This window comes from Macrobrachium rosenbergii, chromosome 7, assembly GCF_040412425.1.
Source record: "Macrobrachium rosenbergii isolate ZJJX-2024 chromosome 7, ASM4041242v1, whole genome shotgun sequence".
Classification (NCBI taxonomy): Eukaryota; Metazoa; Arthropoda; class Malacostraca; order Decapoda; family Palaemonidae; genus Macrobrachium; species Macrobrachium rosenbergii.
The window spans coordinates 4282601-4304374 of record NC_089747.1 but is presented as its reverse complement, the minus strand read 5'-3'; the positions used below and the strand labels follow the sequence as shown (position 1 = coordinate 4304374).

The following is a 21774-nucleotide window of genomic DNA, read 5'->3' as shown; positions in this document are numbered from 1 at the left end:
TAGCACATTTTAAAAAATATCATTCACCTTACTGTAAATTTTTATTTCGCAAGTACTTCCTGATATGTTGGACTTTTTCAAACTGCACATACTGTTCACACAACTAACGCCCTCCATTTCAAAAAGAACGCAATTCATGTGTGGTGTCCAAGTGTCTCCTGAAGGTCTCAGTCACTTCATACTTGATTAAATAGCTAATGCACCTCTTTTTCTTTACTATGTTGTTTAGCAACTACTTCCACTAAATTCAAATTGGGAAAAGCCAACACAAAACATGACTGATGATGATACATGTAATACGAGTTCTTTCCCGCTGGTGTGCTTTTCATCACTCACTAGCAGACCTACTTTTATGATAAAAATACAGTATAATACAATTTATAATAAATTTATTATAAAACATAAATGGAGAAATGGGAATCACATATTCTAAGATACTTCCTCATAATGACATTAAAATCCTAAAGAAAACTATAATTATTAACTACTGATTGCCAAGAGGATTCTTGACTACAATGATGACAGAGTCCCCTCTCAGGAACATCTTCTGAATGTATCTGTAATAAAGGAAAAGGTTTTAATTATGGTGGTCTTGGACCATTATAGCAGATATACTGCCTTTGCTTTGTATAAACAAAACAATGAACACTGAAGTACAATAAGGGCATTACCTTTAAATTTTCAACACAAGGTTACTGAAAAATCCACACGTGGTGTTATTTAAGGATCTTTGCAGTGTCCCTTCAGTCCCTACCTGCAACCACTTTCATTACTTTTACTGTACCTCTGTTCATAATCTCTTGCTCCCATCTTACTTTACACACTCTCTTAACAATTGTTTAATAGTGCAACTGCCAAGTTTTCCTCCTGTTAACTGTTAACCCTTTAAACCCTTAAAACCTCTACTCTCAACTTTCTGATGCTGAATGACATCTTGGGTTCCAGCATTTGGCCTAAATTTTATATTCCTTCCTTTCCTTACAACTACAGCCGTCTCCTTCCATATAACGATGGTTGACTCTGTCCTTTTTCTTACTTCCACATTTATACTTGCTTCACAAGCCAGCCTATCTCCAAAGCAAACCTGTTTTACCTCTTCCAAGTCAGTCTTTCCACCATAATATGGTGGGCGTCTTCTCCTCCCTCTTTTTCCCAACTATTCTCCCAGTATTGCTTCCCTCGTGATTTCTTCCTCCAAAGCCATATCTTTTTACATCTTCAAAATACCTACGCTTCTACTTTCCTAAAGTAGCAATGTTTGCAAATTTTGTTATGGTAAAAGACATATTTATTTTTCTTTTTTTCCCTAACTAGACCTTGCAGAGTTTAAACCATGTTTAGATCTCAAAACAATTATTCCAGTCAAAGAACCTGTCTTTCCCTTTAGATCTTCTACCTCTATGCCTTCATGTAAGTTCAGTGTCTTTTAACTATGCATACTATTCAAGCTATGAGTTCCCTACTACTATCTTGCAATTCTGTCACCGCTCCCCAGTCTTTTCCTCCATCCTGTTACTGTGAAAATAGAATTCCTTATGTTAAGCAGGATTATTCCCCTTCTACGAACAAGCTCTACAATTTTCTAGCATATGACTTTTTCTTTCAAAAGAAAATGGCTATCACTGCCACTGACATTATAAAACAAACTGTTTTCTTATTTACATAATGTACAAGCTGAATAAAGCACTAGATATTGCATACAATCAGCTTCTAAAATGCAAAAAGATAAAATTTAGTTACCTAAAGAGAAGCTCTGTCTCCAAAAACTAGGAAAGAACTTGGAAATCTTATTCTCTACAACAAAAGAAATTAGGTAACTAACCTTTCACGGTTCACAGGCTTTGATTTTTTCTGTCCTTTGGCAGTCTTTGGCTGTTCCATCCAAATTTCTGTTACTTGTTCCAATACCATGTTGAAATGCCTGTCAAAAGCCTTCACACGCCCCAGGAGTTTCTTGTTGTTCCGACAATTAATCAAAACCTGGGGGAAAAACAAAGATGCTCTACAGTTTAAGTTTTAATTTCCATGTATCAGCAATAAAAAAAAATACACTAATTACAATTTATACCTAATTGATATTTCCCTGATTCAGATTTATATTCCATTGTATTGACCTTAGCTTAGCTACTTTTATTCCAAAAATGGAAAGAGAAGAACAATGATCCTAGCAGTGCTTATTTGAAATAGATTTTTATCCCTCACATGTTTATCCCTCACATGGCTTTATCTGATAAAACCTTTGAAAATCAAAGCAATACAGAATACACAAGCAGCACTACATCTTTTGTAATACCTTGAATGTAAAATAAGGTATATATCAATACAAACTAAAGGATTGTGAAGAAAATAACCAGATCTTTATCGTCTGGACACGAGAATCAGTGAGGGCTATAAAGGTGGTGAAGACAGGTAGAGATCCAAGAAGTGTAAAACATTAAGATGGTAAAATGGTAAAGACTATGTGCATATAAAGGTTAAAAGTGCTCAAAAGAGCCATTAATGAAGAGTACTTTATTTCTATGTACCTGTGTGTTATTCTGGACACTTTCATTCAAGATTCGCAATGGACCTGTGGCGAATTCTTCCTTCTCTAGAGCAGCCAACTCCTCTGGGTTCATATCACTGCGACTCTTCTGTGTAGCACTGTCAAGAAAATATACAAAAATTAATACTTAATAGCCAAAAATGCCTTCATGGCATTTGAAAGTTTAATGCCCTAATCCAATGAATGCTGTATAAAAGAAACTATCACCTGTAAACATGACAAAATGCAGCCCCTGAAAGCTTTCAAATCACTCTAAATTACTTTTGCAAAAATATTTGACATCAAGATAACAAATTCCTATCCTGAACAGTTTTAACTTCCCAACCTTGTTGCTATCTCACTCTTTGTTGATCTACAATCAACCTTTCTAATACAATATCCTATATTTAGACATGATGCGCACTTAGAGTAAATAAAAATGAGCTAGTATTATTAACTCTGCTTTTCAAGAACTTAATACAAAGAAAGGAGTTAGTGAACATAGAACCCTATCTGGTCAGCCATAAGGAAAAGTTTGCATGTTTTTCTTTGATACTATTGTTGGCCTTGAAAATCCAATAGTTCAGTACAAAAAAAGGCAACTGATATTCAAACAATTCACACACCTAATGCAAAATGAAGTGGGTACTGGCTTTCATCAGTCTTGCAAAAATCTACTAGTGCTACATGGACTTAACACCACTTGGGTTTTACTAATTATCTGATCCTGAACCAAGCCTCACATCAGGATTCACTAACAAGTTACATTATATTTGGTGATTGTGATTCACATTTTAAAATTCTGATAACAGTATTCCCGTAACATTTATGCTACCTTTACAATCGTGACTTGTAGTGCAATTACAAGAAACCAGCAAGTGGGCAGTGTCCCTACTAGTCCCACATACCACCAACTTAACCACCTGGTGACTATGCTTCAAGGACTTTCCAGCTTGTCATGAATACTTCCATATAAAAGACAGTTTGCATTACTGGAGGCATAAATATATTATTTTACTTCTACTCTATGATTCACTGTCTAATGATGATCCAACTGAGTCTGAGTACTGTAATCCACATATCTGTTTTACATTTTATGGAGATATTAGTTTGTAAATCCACTCATGCACACAATTCTGACATGACAAAACTACAAGGGAAACTGCTATAGAATAACAGCTACATCATGTAATACCCTACAAGCATTTGTTTTAAAAAGTATAATAAAATTTACTAAATTCTAAAATAAAACATCTACACTAACTGAGAATATAATTAAATATGCAACTGCTAAGGTTTTCTGTTCATAAAATGTTTAGTCCTTGTGGTAATAAGTGTGAAAAAAATACCTTCATCCTTCCATCATTTAAGTATATAATCCATTACATACAATTGAACAAAACCAATCATGTATTAATATAAGCAACCAATCATGTATTAATATAAGCAATAGCAATGGTACTATCCATCATGAAGTTGGCTAATCAACATTCCCTACTTATTTGTGTATCAACATTCCCTACTTATTTGTGTATCACGTTTAATTCCTTGAATAACACGTCACTATGAAAATGAAATACTGTAACTGTTCACAATACTACAGATACACTATCAACCTTCTACATGTACATTAATTCACATTAAACCTCAATTAAAAGTTCACCTTCCCAAAAACTTCTTGGAACAAACCGACATGGCTAAAAAATTTACCATTATACTGTATTACCTTCAAAAAATTTCTTAAAACTGGCTCACATTTACCTTTAGAGCAGGAAATTCAACAGGACTGTGCCTTCTTCATTGAATTTTCAATTATCTCCATAACAATATTATATTTATATCTGAGATCACGTAAAGCTTCATTTGCATCAATCACTAACACAGGCGCTGGCACTTCTGACCCTCCAATCCATGCTTCATATCTCTGATGCAAGTCTCTGCAATATTCAAATGAAACCATCTGCTCCTCAAACCTTGCTCTCGAAGCAATTCGTTTTTGAGCAATGAGAGGGTCCGTTCTAAGATACACTATGAGATCCACACTGCAGTCCAAGTAACGAGTAAAAGCTTTGAACCATTTACAATACACCAGATATTCTGCTTCTGTTAATCTCCCAGAGCTGTACAGATTTTCAACAAAACAGAACCTTGCACTGTATATGGATCGCTCCATTAACTTGACTGGGGAGCTGCAATCTGCCAGATGATTCTCCACCAAGGTTTTTTGCACATAACTTTGAAACACAAAGGCCCAATTATGGGGGTCCATGTACACTTTTTCTAATAAATTTACACCTCTGAAATCCTGCCATTTGTGAACAGGTTCCGGTATAACATCAACATCTAGTTTTTGAGCCAAATAATAGAGCAATGTAGACTTTCCACTTCCTATGTTTCCTTCAACAGACACTGTGTACTTATGTTGCGATCTACTTGGTATCTTTAACGCAGTAGTCACTAAAGAGCTTGGCTTCCTGCTAGATACTAAACTGGCCACTCTCACTGGGAGTCTATGTACTGTATTAAATAAAGAATACATTGTTTGTGTGGCATTATTACCGTATCCTTGCACTTCTTATCTTCAGTGTTCTGAATCATGAGTTCACTCTGACATTCCTGTTACAAAAGATTTATAATCTGCAATGAATCACAAGTTCACTTGGTCAGCAAATTTACAGTAATAAGTACATAAATTTTAAAAATAAAATTTCATCAGTTACTTTATACTGTACAGTGTCTGCACACAATAGTTTGTATGCAAAAGTTTCATTACTAGACTGTCTATCCGTTCAAAAGCCACCCCACATCCCCCAACTCCTCTCCTGACCGATGACAAGAAGACCGGTCCAAGACTGTTGATTCAAGTGAGCTCCCAATCGCTGGAAAGAAGAAGAGGCTGGAACCACCGTGATCGGACGGCAGCAATTTTGGATTGGGTAAGCTGTGCAATTTTCTCTTTGGCCTAATTTCGATATCACCATGATGACTAATGACAATTTGAACTTACAATTGTTATGGGGTAGCCTAGGCCAGTTTACATGTTTGATGTTATGTTCAGTGTTACGTGAGGGGGTAGGTGAGGGTTGGGGGATGGGAGGTGGGGGCATGGCCTTCAAGACAGGTTACAAAGGTCAGAGCTGGTTAAGCCAGGCACAACATTCTAGGAAAGGTTACATTTTGGATTTTAGGTTAGGTCATAAGCAGTGCCGCAGCACAAGTCCGAACGGAAGCTCAAGTCCTGATTTGTACTCCTCCATTATAGGCCTAGTCAAGAATAGGCCTAAAGAACAACAGGACAACACTTGCAAAATTACACTTTCAGAAAGCCCATTTGTACTTAAGCAATTTTGTAATTTTTCTATTTACTTTTTTCAGGTGCCTGACTGTTATACCTTCCATGTCTGCATTAGTTGAGGCACGATTCAAAAACAATGGGTCATCACAGAAGTTTTGCAAATTTGTCATTAATACAATACTTTAATCCCCAACAACAAAAAGGGGAAGTTTTCATTCAATTTTGACTTTTTCTCAATAAACAAGCGTCACCGTCAGCATTCACTGTCCCCTGTACTTTTTATCGACATTAGGGATACCGGAGGTGGGAAAAGATAATAGGCTTGGTGAAGATTAGCTGAGCACACGTCTTTCTGCTAGACAAAGCACAACAGGCCTAACGCATGGGGGTGGGAAGAGGGGGAAGGAACCCAAAGACCGGGAATAACAATCTAATTTACAAGTTACTTTAGGATGTAACCTTAAGCCTTGGCTACGTAGTTTATAGGCCTACAGAGGAATCCTACCCTACTGTCTATACTGGCTAGTATAAACCTTGTAGGATTAACTTACGCTACAGACGGGGAAGATAACTAAACCACGTCCAAAATTTCTGGGAATATATCATCTAAAAGACCAAGTTGACGCAAAATAGGTTAATCGAACCTAGGACTGTTGGCTGACAGCGACATAAACGCAAACCAATACCGGCATTACAGCAACCCTACGAAGGGTTTCGCGTAGACCCGCTCAAATAAATCCTATCCTAGGGATTCTCTACAATCTACACATTTACGCGGCGTAGTTTTTTAATGAAAACATCAATTACAACACGTAATTTCAGCCTCACAATAACGTGTAAACAATCACTTCGCAGCTTGCTATATCCCACAACAACAACATCGATTTCGTTTCCCGCCGCCAATAGCCATAACGACAAGGCGAATTTTAGCTTACGTAACCGACATTACGGAAAGGTATCTGCATATTACTATTGTTTAGAAACACTATATTCCTATTAATAAACTCATGATACTCACGCCATTGTGATGTTACAGATGATTAACGATAAAGATGGCTTTTCTGGCTCTTAAATCCTATTCGAAACGTTTGACGTTCATGTGCTGCCCTCTGTCAGCACTTTCGGTAATCGGTACTTGTCTAGAGAAGATAATGTTCGATTCCCTTGTTGTGCTTATTTATCAACGATAATCTATTATACGAGAAAAAAATTACATATTAAAAACTATAATTACTAATTATTAAGTATTATAATTCAAATTATCTTCTCTCCTTCTGGTAATTTAATTTAAGACTGGAATACTTTGTTTACCTTTGCCGTTAAAGTCAAAGTTTACGTGGTTTGGGACGAATGTTTGGGTGAGCATTCTAATAGGATGTCATTTTTAATGCAAAACCCAGTTCTTATTTAGATTTTCAATGATAAATTAGTATATTTCAAGACTTTTTTTAAATTTGTTGTTTTATAAACTATAAGAAAACAAAGAATATGGTTTTGATGAAGCTTTATAAACAATGTTGAGAATGTATTGATGCGTTTTCATTTGGAAACAGTAAACATGATAGTAACATTGATGTATTATTATTCAGGCTGACCTTCCTGGTATATTTCCTCAAGCAAATCTTGTATCTTTCGATAAAACCTAGAATTTTTAGCTACCTCATTCATACATTAGGCCCATAATGGAGGACCTAAACCAAAGTGTCATTTCATTTATTTCTATATACTTATCAGTGATCGCCTAAGTAAATTTCGCGCCTGCCATTTTATAAATTTTTCATTATGGAGACCGAAGTTTTGGTATAGATCGAATGTTTATTTATAACTTTCAATGGCTCTATTTTGATCCCCTTTCTTATAATTTTCTTGGAAAAGCAAAATCAACATTCAAAAATATAAGAAACGTGTAATACGAAAGTTATCCAACCCACTATGAGATCTCTCATTAGCAGTTTTGCAGAGTTTGACCTCAGAATCATGGCGAACCCTGATCAACTACCCAAAGAGACCATGCCTTAAGATGGACCTGCGTCATTAATTTCTTCTTCGATATCTCAGATTTTCATTTCACATGTCTATTCAGTATTTGTGGCAGCTAAGTGGTTAATCTGGGTGCCGTCAGTGGTCAATTATTAACATTACTAGTAGCAGTCGTAACAAACTTGAAGTTGGACTCCTGGTTGTGAACAGACCTTGCGGAATACATGAAAAGGAAAAAGAATAAAAGCACTGAAGTTAGGACTGAAGGAATGCTACTATGAACATTTAGTACCACCTGCAGTTCGCTACGCCAGGTGCAGGTAAGTTTCTTTGGGAGTGATATTACTTACCTGTCTTCTTATCCCAGCAGTGTATAGGCTAACTTCGAAGTTACAATGAACTTTTATAGCTCTTCGTTATAATAGGCTTTTGCATATTAAATAACCGCCTGTGTTGTCTACGAAAATCTCACGAATCAAAACCTTTCTAGCTTTGTAAAAATAAAGGGTTTACTTACACCGAAGATCTCTGCTTGTTTACCTCCGTTTGCTGTATTTGTACCTTCAAAACACATTCGTTTTCTGTATCAGTAGTCGTAACGTTTTCTATGGTGTTTAGTTCATGTAAGACTTCATTGTTCAATAGTCGGGCTCGAGAATGGACAACTGTTTCTTCGATGAAACGAAAATAAATGATGTTGTAGATGCAGACGGAAGCCTGACAATGCAGCTATATGTGTAATCAATAAAAGTTTATTTGATGAAAGGAAAGTGGTAATGGCATTTATGGATACGGATTGAAGGTACCGAAGTGGAAGCGAACTTTACTTAGGATGAAAAATTTACGAGTGGATTCAGCGATTTGGCAGGAAGTGCTTGGTTGTGTAGGAATTTGAAAGTATGAATGGGAGAAGGAAATGGTAGGATGCTGCTTGAAAATAATAAATTTTGAATAACTGTCGAATATAGATAGTAAGGGGGAGTCGTATATGAATAGTACAATAGTTCAAAGGATTGGCGAAACGTGATCATTCTTACAGATTTTCGAAGATTTTTAGCAATGTTAGACTGTAATCAAAATTTGTAATTATGGAAAGATATCAGATGATGGATCACACTTGGGTTTTTTGTAAGATGGTGGTGATAAGTGGTCTGATAACGTAAACAATCTCTGCAGGGAAGGGTCGTCCTTGATTTTGCAGCTGAAGAATTTCTCATTTTCTCTGGAGCCCCACTATTTTGGATGTAACAGGTTATTTGTGGAAAAAATTCGAGAGACTGGATTGATAATACCTTCCATTCTTTCTTCACTGGCTTAGACCAGGACAGCCCAGAGTGGATGAAATCTGAAAACGAAGTCTTGAAACACTCAAACAAGTGGTGACATCTTTTGCTAATGTTACCAACTCTTAGAGAATATGAAAATAAAACATTGCTTTAAGGACGTGATTTTTTTATTTCTCTTTTCATACAAAAGGGAACCTGCCCAAATGTTTTCAGAAATACCATGAAACTTACCCTAGCAAGAGTTTGAATAAAAAAATCAATGAAAATGTTAATATAAAAGTGTGAAAAAAGTACAAAAAATGTATATAACCTGTATATACGAAAGTAAATGTAATCTCCACATATTGAAAAGAAGGAGAACCCTAAATTACGACGAAGAAATTTACAAGAAGTGTGGAACATGTGGCCGAAAAGGTGGGCATTCCAGCGACATGCCACGATGCCACAGAGGATACTGCTGTACAGAAGTCCGCTTCAGTTACTGGTAGTAGCGCCGTCGTCTCTGATCAAAATGGCGGTTGCGTCACAGATCAAACGGGCTGTTTTTCCCGCAGCTTGTATCTCAGGCTCTTCACCTGGAACACCAGGCAACAGGAGAGGGTTGACAAGCACAAGATGACCGAGAGTAGAGTCGCTAATCCGATGAGCATGCTCGTCGTGATCCAGCAGCCTCCGTTGTCTTCTGAAAAATATACGTAAGTATTAATTACTGTATGAACAATGCTGTCTATACGTCCTTGGGAACTCTTGTCATACATTTCAGATAAGTATTATTCTTTAGTCCCATAAGACATACCATTTAAATTTACTTTTCCAGTACTGACAAATGAGCCTCGGTCTAACTCAGAACTGAGCCTCGGTCTAACTCAGAAATGAGTCTCGGTCTAACTCAGAACTGAGCCTCGGTCTAACTCAGACCTGAGCCTCGGTCTAACTCAGAACTGAGCCTCGGTCTAACTCAGAACTGAGCCTCGGTCTAACTCAGACCTGAGCCTCGGGACCTGGGCCTTAGAACTCAGGGCAGGCCTCGGTCCTGGCAGACCTGAGCCTCGGTCTAACTCAGACCTGAGCCTCGGTCTAACTCAGAACTGAGTCTCGGTCTAACTCAGAACTGAGCCTCGGTCTAACTCAGAACTGAGTCTCGGTGTAACTCAGAACTGAGCCTCGGTCTAACTCAGACCTGAGCCTCGGTCTAACTCAGACCTGAGCCTCGGTCTAACTCAGAACTGAGCCTTGGTGTAACTCAGAACTGAGCCTCGGTCTAACTCAGACCTGAGCCTCGGTCTAACTCAGATCTAACTAGATCAAGTGTATCCACTTTCCCGCAATAACAAACCTTCCAACCGTTCTCTGGAGATAACTACAACGCCCCTCTGGAGTTCCACAATAGATGATGGTTTTTCTTCGCCATCTGCCTGCCTTCTCCTCCTGGTTGAGAAAGGACCTCCGCTGCAGGGTTCCGAACACTCGCCCTCACACACTTCCAAGTGGCAGGATATGACGAATTCGGGGCTTTCGCCGATTTTGAAGGCCTGAAAAAAATTATTCCATAATTATAAAGTATGTGACAACAGTCATATTGACCTCCATCGGACGTTTCCGAAAAGTTTTACTGATTTTGTCAATAAAAACTCTTGCAAAAGGTCAGTAGAGGTCGAAAAAGTAGAACCAAAATTACTTATTGTCCCATTTTCCTGTGGTATAAACTTGCTATATGCTCTCTAGACCAGACCGTAAGATAAAGAATGCACAATTTTTATAGTTACACTTAGGAAGAACCCTTCCTTTTAGTTAGAATTTCTTTAACTACGTTCAGAACCTTTCCTAACTAGTCAGAAATATCTTCCGTTTTCACTTTCAATTACACCAAGAAACAGATAAACCTTCAGTTAGTCTTCTCATTACCCAGAAACTTAGTTTCCATGAACAAAAACTAAAATACTTTTCACCATTTTCTCTTTCTCAAGTATGTCTATAAATACTCTTCTTTGAGGGCACAAAATAACAGTCATATTCATTTTTTCGAACTCACTGCAAGCACTCTGCACCTACTAATCAACTATGCTATCTTTCCTTATTACCTATTTTCGCATTCAAATCCCCCAGCATACCACTAAAATTTCCTGAAACCTACCTAGGTACATTTTCACTCTTCCAGAAGTTATTTTTTAGTTTCAATCAAAACTTTTCCATTCCTTGGTCATAGTCACTAACTATTACAGCATTTTCCTTTGATATTCTTAATTTAAGCCACCCAGTTACTGAATTCACACAAAGACTTTTTTCCCCAGAGATTTCCTGACACAGTCTTCCTATCACTCTAAGCAACACCAGATGCGTTCACTCCATCTCTTTTTGTACAGGCTATCCTTTCACTCCAATTTCACTAACACCAAATTTTACCTCTTCCAACAAATCGACTGACATGTATTTCTTCTCATATTTTCATTGAAAACACAAGGAATGGCGCTATAAGTTCCGCGTAGCTAAACAGAGGGGCAAAGAATGTTGCAGAACATCCTACAGGAGAAATAGAATGAGTTCTGTTTGCAAAAGTAATGAAGTTCGCCCACTACTTAGGGACATTTCCTGTCCAAAATGGTTCACAACCTTCTACTAGATATTCCTCTGCTTTGACACGCAATGCGTTACTGCCCAGCCTTATATTTACCTTTAGTCACCTATAGTCAGCCTATATTTCATGAAAATACTTTCCAGGTCGAGGAGCGAGATAGGGACAGAGGCAATGACAGAACAAGAGACTACCTTGAGGTACGAATAGAGCATGAGGTCAGCCTGGACGCCGTTACTCTTCCTCGTCTTGGCGAATTGCGTCAGGAGATCAGGTCTCACGAGGCATCCTCTGGAGTCTAGGAGCTCCACCTGCGCCCCTCCGGCTGAGCTGGCGTTGCAAGAGATGACGTTGGCATCGAATTCACGATTAGGATCTGGAATATGAGAATAACAGATAAAAAAAATACTGAAGAAGTTTTATGGAGGCAAGGTGGTATAAACTAAAAGCTACAACAAATTATTCTTGGATGGTAATGTTGATATTAGTACGACATATTATGTGAAACGACAAATTGTGTCCGTCAAAGGACTGAAACAGCTGTTCAAGAGTCAAGTTCACGTCATTCGCAAGATTTGACAGCCCCTGGCAGGCAGCACTTACACCATTTTGAGTTGAAATATTTCTCATTCAATTTCTGGGTTTGAGAAATTAACCCAAAATAGCATTATGTATCAGACAATAAATTCTAACATCATCTTCAAACTAACATTCACGACGCGTATTTTTGTAGACCGAATTAGATACTGATGAAATATATATAGATTTCTGATGGGTAACTACTTACAAAGTATTTTAACAACTGTCGATTCCATATTAATTGTAACCATATGGAATGTTTATTTAATTTCAATAAGTTTTCTGCTTTTTCTACCGTTATTCCAAATCACAGTATGTAATTCCTCAAAACAAGAAGCATTCTCTCTCTCTCTCTCTCTCTCTCTCTCTCTCTCTCTCTCTCTCTCTCTCTCTCTCTCTCTCTCTCTCCCCAGACAATCCCTCTTTCCTTTGTAAAACTCGTTCTTACGCCCTGCACAAAAATTGGCAAGGAGAAACGCTCGCCCTTGAGGTCTCCCTCCTCTTCCCGTGGGAGGCAAATAACTTTGCTTGTTTACGTTCACGTTTGAGAGACTGCGTGAGAACGACACAGATAAATAGATGTAGAGACAGACAGACAGGTGGACAGGCTTACATAAGTGATTCAATGAAAATACAAAGACATGGACATCGACTCCAATTACAGCAACACAGCTGGGATACGTATAGTCACTGCAAAATAACTCAAGACAGATAAAAGCTACCGAACCACTATATACAGTAATGGCTGCAGTGAGCCTAAGGGGGAAGCTAACTAACCTTGCACGTATATGACGATTGAAGTATCGTCTCCCATGTAAACATAGCCGGTGGCCGGGCTCGAAAAAGGTCCGGTGCCTTCCTGGATTTCCATGAGAGTGTTCACCGAACGTTTGTCCAGCTGCACAGGTACCTGGTGGTCAGAGGAGAGGTTTTAGACAAGGTAAACAGCATCAGAGAATGAGATGTGGTGGCTGCTATAATTATATTTGGGTTCAAGTTACTATGCAATAATGGATGTTCTCTTGAATTTGTATGTGCTTGTGTCCATATTTCATATACGTACAGTTGGTGAGCCAAGGAATAACTAGTTCTTTATTCCTGCTAATAATGTAAAAGTAACAGTATTTCAAATATTTAATCAATTTATCTAATGCAGCAACAACGAGTGAAATTTATCTTTTACTAAGAGGCAATTTTTACAGCCCCTTTCTGCTATTTACTGTGCAGAGGCATCAGATAAATCGATTAAATATTCGAAATCTTTACCATACTTTCCATGTTATACGTCGGCCAACCTCGGCCTAGATGTTACCTTTAGAAGAACAGTCCTTTGTGGTGACACTTTCTAACAAAAACTAAGACTAAAGAGAAAAGATAAAATACCTCCTTTAGCTGAAGAAATGTAAAACGGACAAATGAACATACTAGACACAGTGATAACGGGAGAAACTGCATAAACAACGCATCAACGAATAAAGGTCGCCATTATCCGTACCTTCATCGGTTCGTAAACCTTGAACGGTATGGACGAGACGCTCTTCTGGATGATGTGCTGCCAAGTGCACCGGATGTTCCGGGCCATGTCCCACTCCTCCTGGATGAGGGCGTCGTTCTGGATGATGATGGTGTTCTCGAAGTAGCTTTCCTTGTCCCTGACTGATCCTTCCACTTGGCTTACGGTACCACAGCCGTCTATGGGCACGTCAAACCTGGAGGAGATTCGTGGGACTTTGAACAATCGCCTGAGAACCAAAGGGAGATTCGTATTCTGTTTTTAATCACTGACTGATTCGTGGTTACCAAAACTGGTGTCATAGCATCGTACTCTGTAGATGAAGCCAATGAGAGACGTAGGCCTAACGTTTTGAGTTTATAGTTTCATCATACACATAAATGACTAGGCGTTTCGGTGAGCATTCGTGCGTGAAATTATGCGAGTAGCTAGACCTACAGTCCTATATGTTTCTATAATCTTTCTATCCAGAAAAAAACACCATTTGTACACTTAAATATCTACGAACATGGATTGTATTATATAACAAATAAGGAAAAAGAGAAGCTATGTCTTATTTTAAATAAACTCTTGGAATAAATTTCTAAAAATGATATATAGTACTAAGGGATAAGACCACACGCCAAGAGAAACATTACTCCATTCATGGACGAAGCTTTTTGATAAGAAAGGGAATCGCAGATGAGGGACAGACTGTATTATCTTCTGGTTAGCCGTGACCTCTTATTTGGTGAGGCATGGGAAAAGTCTCTCTCTCTCTCTCTCTCTCTCTCTCTCTCTCTCTCTCTGTCAATTAAATATTATAATGAAGAGGGATAACTGTTCTCCAGACAATTTTCTAGTATAATATATTGGATTTTACAAGAGGAAACCTGATGTTTTCCTCCACTAAAATATTTGTGGATGAATACGTCTCTCTCTCTCTCTCTCTCTCTCTCTCTCTCTCTCTCTCTCTCTCTCTCTCTCTCACCAATTCCCCAAGGACCTAAGGATGATGTTGCCAGCCCCATGCCCTATTCTTGACCCCAACTAACGCCGGTACCCATCCAGATCCGAGTCGACTGGTTACTGGCAGACCGGAAACAGAATAGCGGACCTCGCGGATGCAAGCAGAGTGCTCTACCACTTAGCCACGGCTCACACAAATATAATCTAACGTAAGCTTGCCTCTCCCTTCATGACAAGGGGATTACGTAATCACATTCTCAAACAGAGATTTTGTTTCATGGTTAATTTAATCGCCAAGGTCTGTGAAAGGGAAGGATACCGTTATACGTTAACTTTTGCTTGTTCTTTACTTTGGAAGTACATAAATAATGATTACTTTTTAAACTAAAGTTCTATACACTTGGTGCAAATACCCGTCCACAGATTTAAGTTTAAATTTACTGCGTAATTATTATTACTAATCAGAAGATGAACCCTATTCATATGGGACAAGCTCACCTAAGGGGCCATTGACTTGAAATTCAAGCTTCCAAAGAATATTATGGGGTTCATTTGAAAGAAATTACAGAAAGTAATAGGAAACACAGAAAGGCGAGGTCAGTTATAGGAAAAGAAAAATAAATTAACTATTAATAATTAAATTGATAAAAATGCAAGTAAATTGTAAAATACAAGGATAATTGCTTTGGGGTAGCAATGCGTTGCATCTTCGCTTGAACTTTTGAGGTTCCTGTGAGGAACTCTGGAACTCAGAAGAAGTTCAACAACAGAGAGAGACCATACGCTGTTTTTTATTATCTTAGAGACTCTTCAGGATTTTTCTTTTTTTGATAAGCTTACAAAAGGAGACTCACCACAGCAGAATATTTCAAGGTAAGTCTGATCATAAAGCTACTTGGGAAAGCCTCGAAGTTCATTAGTATTCTTGTCTCTGTGCCTCCGTCTATGGTGAGGACAGATAACATCTCGGTGGTTTTCAATAAGGAAATGGCTAGATGACAGTAATCTTGAAAGATACGACAACAATAATGATTCTGTATTGCAAGCACCTAGTCGCTTTTGGAAGAAGCTGATCATATCTAGCAAAGCGAGAAAAATAAATGTGTAGAAGCATCAGACGGAGAATTGAATAAGATGCAGACGAATATTTTTGTGTTCAAGGACTTTTTTTTACCAGATTAAAACCCTTCCCCCAACTTCTTCCTTCGTCCTACACACACACACACACACACACACACACACACACACACATAAAGCTGGGATGTGGACATTTGGGACAGAAGCAAACGTGAAACTGACTGCAGCGAATCCCACTTATTCCGTAAAGGAATTCCATCAGTAGCGCCCATGAGACCTAACAGATTTAATATAAATTTATTCTTTTTTTAAAGATTTTTCCATATTGTGTACGCATTCATTTGAGAACAACGGTCCTACAGCTGACCAGTTTACAATCGCCCCCTAGGTTTGAAATAACGTCCCGTAGAAATTTGGTTAAAAATACTCGTTTTTTTTTTTTAATATGCAAACCAGGATCCATAGAAAACGTAATAATACTGCATTCACTCAATTGCTTCCCCATTTTCTAAATCACAAAACCTGGCAGAACTTTAAAACTTTGATTTTGGTAATGACAGAAAACGGGAAATTGCTACGCTCTGACAATTGATTATCCCACACTGAGACTTACTGATTTTTTGTCTATTTGTCTTAAATAACCAGATTGTTTCAAAAGATGCACAGTAAGTAAACTTATTGCAGTATGGAAAATAGTCCAATGGTAGATTATCGGAAGATAAATATTAAGTTATCATATGGGTACATCCTGATAATACCATTTTATATATATTCGTAAGGTCACTGACCTTAATATCCGGAAACTACGAGTTATGTCATGAATTACTTCAGAAATACTAAAGCTCAGAGAGAGAGAGAGAGAGAGAGAGAGAGAGAGAGAGAGAGAGAGAGAGAGAGAGAGAGAGAGTTTGTGAATTTCGCAGTTTTTCTCTTAAGCCTTGAATACCAAATTGGGTTCTTCTGGTAACATATTATTAATATTATATTAATATTATTAAAAGCAACTACTGTACCTCAAAGGTCAGTGGATATTATTATTATTATTATTATTATTATTATTATTATTATTATTATTATTATTTATCATAAAATGAAATACCATTCATAAACTAGCTCAAAGACCAATGGATAATAATAATAATAATAATAATAATAATAATAATAATAATATCTACTGGCCTTTGAGGTACAGTAGTTGCTTTATGACTGATAATTCATTTTTAATAATATTATATAATATAATAATAATAATAATGAATTATCATCCACATAGAAACAAGCTCTACCCCAGCAGAAAAGAGAATAAAATAAACAAAGACAAACAAATAAACAAATAGGAAAAAACAATCGTATACAATACAAACATCAAGAAAACCCCGCTTTAATGACCAACATCAAGAAAACCCCGCTTTAACGAACACCAGCAATAAAACCCCGCTTCAATGACCATCATCAAGAAAACCCCGCTTTAACGAATAACATCAAGAAAACCCCGCTTTAATGAACAACAGCAAGAAAACCCCGCAATAACGAACAATAACAAACTCACGTGAACTGCCTCCGGCCGGACTTCTCTATAGTGACGTAGTTGCACCTGGGGTCGTAGAAGTGTCCCTTGGAGTAGATCACTCCGGGGAACTCCCTGTCGAACTCCATGAAGACCGTCATGCCCGAGCGGGCGCACTTCACGTCCAGGGTGGTCAGCTGGGGCATCATGCCCGGCTGGGGGGGCGCCAAGAGCGATCTGCCTTTTTCGCTGATGGTGCCCACCAGGCTTTCGCTCGTCGTCCACTGTACCTGAAGGAAATGGGGAAAGAAGTTAATACTACTACTATTACTACTACTACTATTAATAATAATAATAATAATAATAATAATAATAATAATAATAATAATAATAATAATAATAAAGTTGAGAAGGCGAAATGTAAACTCAACGGCATACAGAGAGCCATTATTTTCAGCGAATTATTATTATTATTATTATTATTTATTAAAAAGAATGGCACTGTATATTATTATTTTATTATTAAAAATATTATATACTTATTATTATTATTATTAACTTATTATTAGAATTATTTCATAAAAAGAATGGCACTCTGTAACCATGAATGCCTTCTAAACTTAAGAGAATTATTATTATTAAAAAGGTGTATATACTGAACATAAAGCAAGATAAAAGTTAACTGACATGCAAAGAAAGATTGCATAAATTTCAATGCCTAGCCGTGAATGATGAAAAACGAAGAGAATCAAGAATAAATAAAACGGGGGATAAAATGAAAAAAATAAATAAATAAATACGTAAATATTAAGCAATAATACAAGTTAAAGTCACTATGCGTACACTTTCGATTTCGAATTCTTCGACAGCTTCCTTCATTTGATAAAAAAATAATAAGAAAAAAAAATAATTCTCTAATACATTTAACTCCCTCCTCCATCGCTGAATTTACTTTCCTTTAAACACCAAGACAGTCATAGGAAAACTAACAATATAGAGCACCTTTCTAAAATGTGATTTGGTTGAATTTTGCTACATGCTCAGTAACAGTATTATTTACTACACGTGTGCCCGGCTCAGTCCAGTTCATACTAGGTCATTCACCCGCAGTGACTCGGAAAATGTAAATGATTTCGACCCTTGCAACTGGAGGAGTTTTTGAAATGACTTTCTATTGCATTTTTGTTGTAATGTGGAGCGATTGTGGTTGAAAGCTTTAAGATGTTCCTTAAAAAAAATAAAAAATAAAAAAAAATATATAAAAATAATAATAATAATAATAATAATAATAATAATAATAATAATAATAATAATAATAATAATAATAGGAAAAATTGAGAAAACTCAATGCAAGATCAATTCGCACGATGCGGCCATCCTTGTTAACAAGACATGCTTGAGAGAGGGTCTGCTTCCTTCCAATATTAATAATAATAATTTACGGTAATGAGATCAAAATTCTATTTACTATAGTCCGGAACGCCTGTGGTTTTGAGAATCTTCAGAGGTTCCTTACTAATAATAATAATAATAATAATAATAATAATAATAATAATAATAATAATATACTTGCAGACACGTTTAGTGTTCGGGAAAGGAATCAAATTATTCTGGAAATTAGATAAAAATTCTATTTATTGTTATACAGAACGACTGTGGTTTTTTTTAAAATTTCAAAGTTCTTAATAATAATAATAACAATAGTAGTAGTAATAATAATAATAATAATACTTAAAATAATAATATAATAATAATAATAATAATTATTATTATTATTACTATTACTATTATTATTATTATTTAATAATAATAATAATAATAATAATAATAATAATAATAATAATAATAATAATAATAATAATAATAATAATAATAATAATAATAATAATAATACACTTTCAGACCCGTCTCGCGTTGGAAAAAGGAATCAAGATTGTCCAGGTAATGAAGTCAATGTGTTTTGAAGTCTACTACCAAAAATAGTGGACCTCGTGAAGTCTCTTGTCATTTAGTCACCTACTTCCCCATTCATACGCGAAACAGAAAAAATATGAGCATAAATCTTAATAAATATGCGTACATCAATGAAGCAAAACGCGAAAATAAAATCTGAGTAGCATTAATACGTCGGTCTCTAGTGATACTTCGGACGAAAGTCATCGTTTAACTCCAGGATTCTGTCTTATTTATTTTTATTTTCCAGAAAAAAAACTTGAGTATTTCCTCGTGTCAAAACCGGTCGGTTTCCTTTCCAGACTCAAGTGCTTAGTTCCTTTTACTCTCTTCCCTCATTCTTTCATTGAACCGTGCACCAGTTTCATTGCGACAGCGGACAATCATTATGAAACTCCCCAAAAGCGGAATTATGGCTAGCCTTGCTTTCATGCTTTGATCATTTTCCATCGGCAGCGTCTCAAACTTTCCCTCTCGGCGGAGAGTCCTGCAGGAGTTGCCAGATAGGACTTCAGTCTTCCCCACGACTAACGCCCACCAAGGTCAACGTTGACCTTCGCCCTTGCCAGGAAAATCGCCCCCTAAAAGTAGTTATTCCCTTCATGCTAATGTAGGTTCATTAATCTTCGTTCTCGTCTGAATTAAAGACGTATTTTCAACGCCTGATGACAGGGATGTGGCAACTTTTTTTCCCTTTTTTTCGACCATGATGTGTCAAGTGAAGTTGCCGAGTCATCCAGGCTGGGTTGGGTACGTGGGTACGTGCTTTCGGGACTCGTCTAACCTCTGTTGGGGTCTGGAGAAGCTATTAAAAACGGATACAAAATAAAAAATAAAAAATTCGCGACCTTAGGGCAATGACGGTCTAGTCATTCAATTTATGCCTCCTCTTACTTCTTCCTAATGAACCCCATAATTCTTTGGGAGCTTGAATTTCAAGTCAATGGCCGCTGTGGTGAGAATGTTCCGTATGAATAGGTTTCATCTTCTTAATAATAATATTATATTAATAATAACAGATTACGCCGGCTAGGATATTGCAGGTTGCTGTTGCTGATATTGAAGTTCTCTCTATTCCATTACCTTTATTATGTGTTAAGATCCCTTTCTCTTTCAGTATCAGAATCGCAGAATTGACTTTATATTCTATTTCTAAGCCTTCATTGCCGATCGGTTTCGAGATTATCCAACAGGTAATTCTTTGAAAGCGAACGTGTGGTGCTTAGTAGAATGTAAACAGGAACTTTCCACGGAGGGTGGCGCCTTTCGAGTAGAACCCGGCCGACAAGAAATATTGCATTACGAGGCCTTATTTAACGACTTTGCAAGACGATAGGTGTCTAAAAACAAAGCAAGAATGTTCACCGGGTCATATTCTGGGAGTAAATGAAGGGGAAATTAATATTACGAATCAAGAACACCGAAGGAGAAAGTGAATTCCGCAATATCAGGAACAGCAGAGCAAAAACGAGACAGGAAGTGTGCACCGTTTTCCTTTCTACGTTATGTTTGAGTCGAATTGACAGAAAACAGGAGGTGTTTACATAATTAGTTTATAATTATACAAGTTACTATTAGAAACGTGATATAATGAAGGATTTAAGTTGAAATTTAACGTTTCTACACCCAAATAATAAGTTATATATATATATATATATATATATATTACATATATATATACCAAATAATAGGATTATATATATATATATATATATATATATATATATATATATATATATATATATATATATATATATATATATATATATATATTTGTGTGTCTGTGTGCAAATAAATAAATAACTAAAAATATATAATTAAAAATACAGTTACATAACCTGGATATGTTTCTCCTATGAAGAAAAAAAATAAAAATAATAATAATAATAATTCTAATAATAATAATAATAATAATAATAATAAAATAATAATTCTCCAATAATAATAATAATAATAATAATAATAATAATAATAATAATAATAATAATAATAATAATAACAATCATATACCAACCGAATGATGCAATGCTCTAATAACGCCTTAGAAAAAATAAATAACAATCAGCAGCAATAAAAAATAAACTTCTACTTTCTTGACTTACCTGCAGTGCCAAGAAAATAAGTGCCACCAGCATCTTCACACGTAAACTGAAACCCAAAAAATATTATGGATTAGAAAGGTACTGAACCTGTGCCATTTGTTACTTTATTTTTATATATATATATATATATATATATATATATATATATATATATATAAATATATATATATATATAAAGTGTTTTATGTATGCCATTATTTTTCATACACATGTGTAAGAACAAAGTACATAATGTTTTATTTATATCAATATTTCCTGACATGTGTAAGAACAAAATGGACTTTAATATAAGCTCGTATACTGATGGAATATTTTTGTGTGGCTATAGTTCCTGACTTAATGGAACACAAGGCAAAGTATTTAATGAAACGTATATATGTATATATATATATATATATATATATATATATATATATATATATATAATATATATATAAT

At 36.2% G+C, this 21774-nt stretch overlaps 2 protein-coding genes across 6 annotated transcripts in view; both read right to left on the bottom strand.

Moving 5' to 3' along the window:
- Positions 1-372: 372 nt before the first annotated feature.
- On the bottom strand, positions 373-6979 carry SmD2 (small ribonucleoprotein particle protein SmD2). Of its 5 annotated transcripts, none has more exons than XM_067106361.1 (5): positions 6648-6739; positions 4286-5161; positions 2526-2643; positions 1823-1980; positions 373-557 (listed from the first exon to the last, which is right to left on the bottom strand). In XM_067106361.1, the coding sequence occupies exons 3-5, from the start codon at positions 2616-2618 to the stop codon at positions 485-487; spliced, it is 324 nt and encodes a 107-aa protein (XP_066962462.1). In that variant the 5' UTR covers positions 2619-2643; positions 4286-5161; positions 6648-6739; the 3' UTR covers positions 373-484. The 5 variants fall into 5 exon arrangements, with proteins under 5 accessions (XP_066962462.1, XP_066962463.1, XP_066962461.1 ...); XM_067106362.1 differs by having other exon boundaries at positions 4286-5140; positions 6648-6718; XM_067106360.1 differs by lacking the exons at positions 4286-5161; positions 6648-6739 and adding an exon at positions 6838-6979.
- A 2255-nt stretch (positions 6980-9234) lies between these two features.
- The window catches only part of LOC136840045 (uncharacterized), a 49958-nt gene continuing 37418 nt past the window's right edge, over positions 9235-21774 (bottom strand). The window contains exons 4-10 of the mRNA XM_067106356.1: positions 21337-21382; positions 17324-17571; positions 13732-13945; positions 13014-13146; positions 11852-12033; positions 10422-10617; positions 9235-9767 (exon numbers count right to left, since the gene is read on the bottom strand). Of these exons, the coding sequence (XP_066962457.1) occupies positions 9616-9767; positions 10422-10617; positions 11852-12033; positions 13014-13146; positions 13732-13945; positions 17324-17571; positions 21337-21369 (1158 nt within the window). The 5' untranslated portion in view covers positions 21370-21382 and the 3' untranslated portion in view covers positions 9235-9615. The remainder of the gene's footprint in view (positions 9768-10421; positions 10618-11851; positions 12034-13013; positions 13147-13731; positions 13946-17323; positions 17572-21336; positions 21383-21774) is intronic.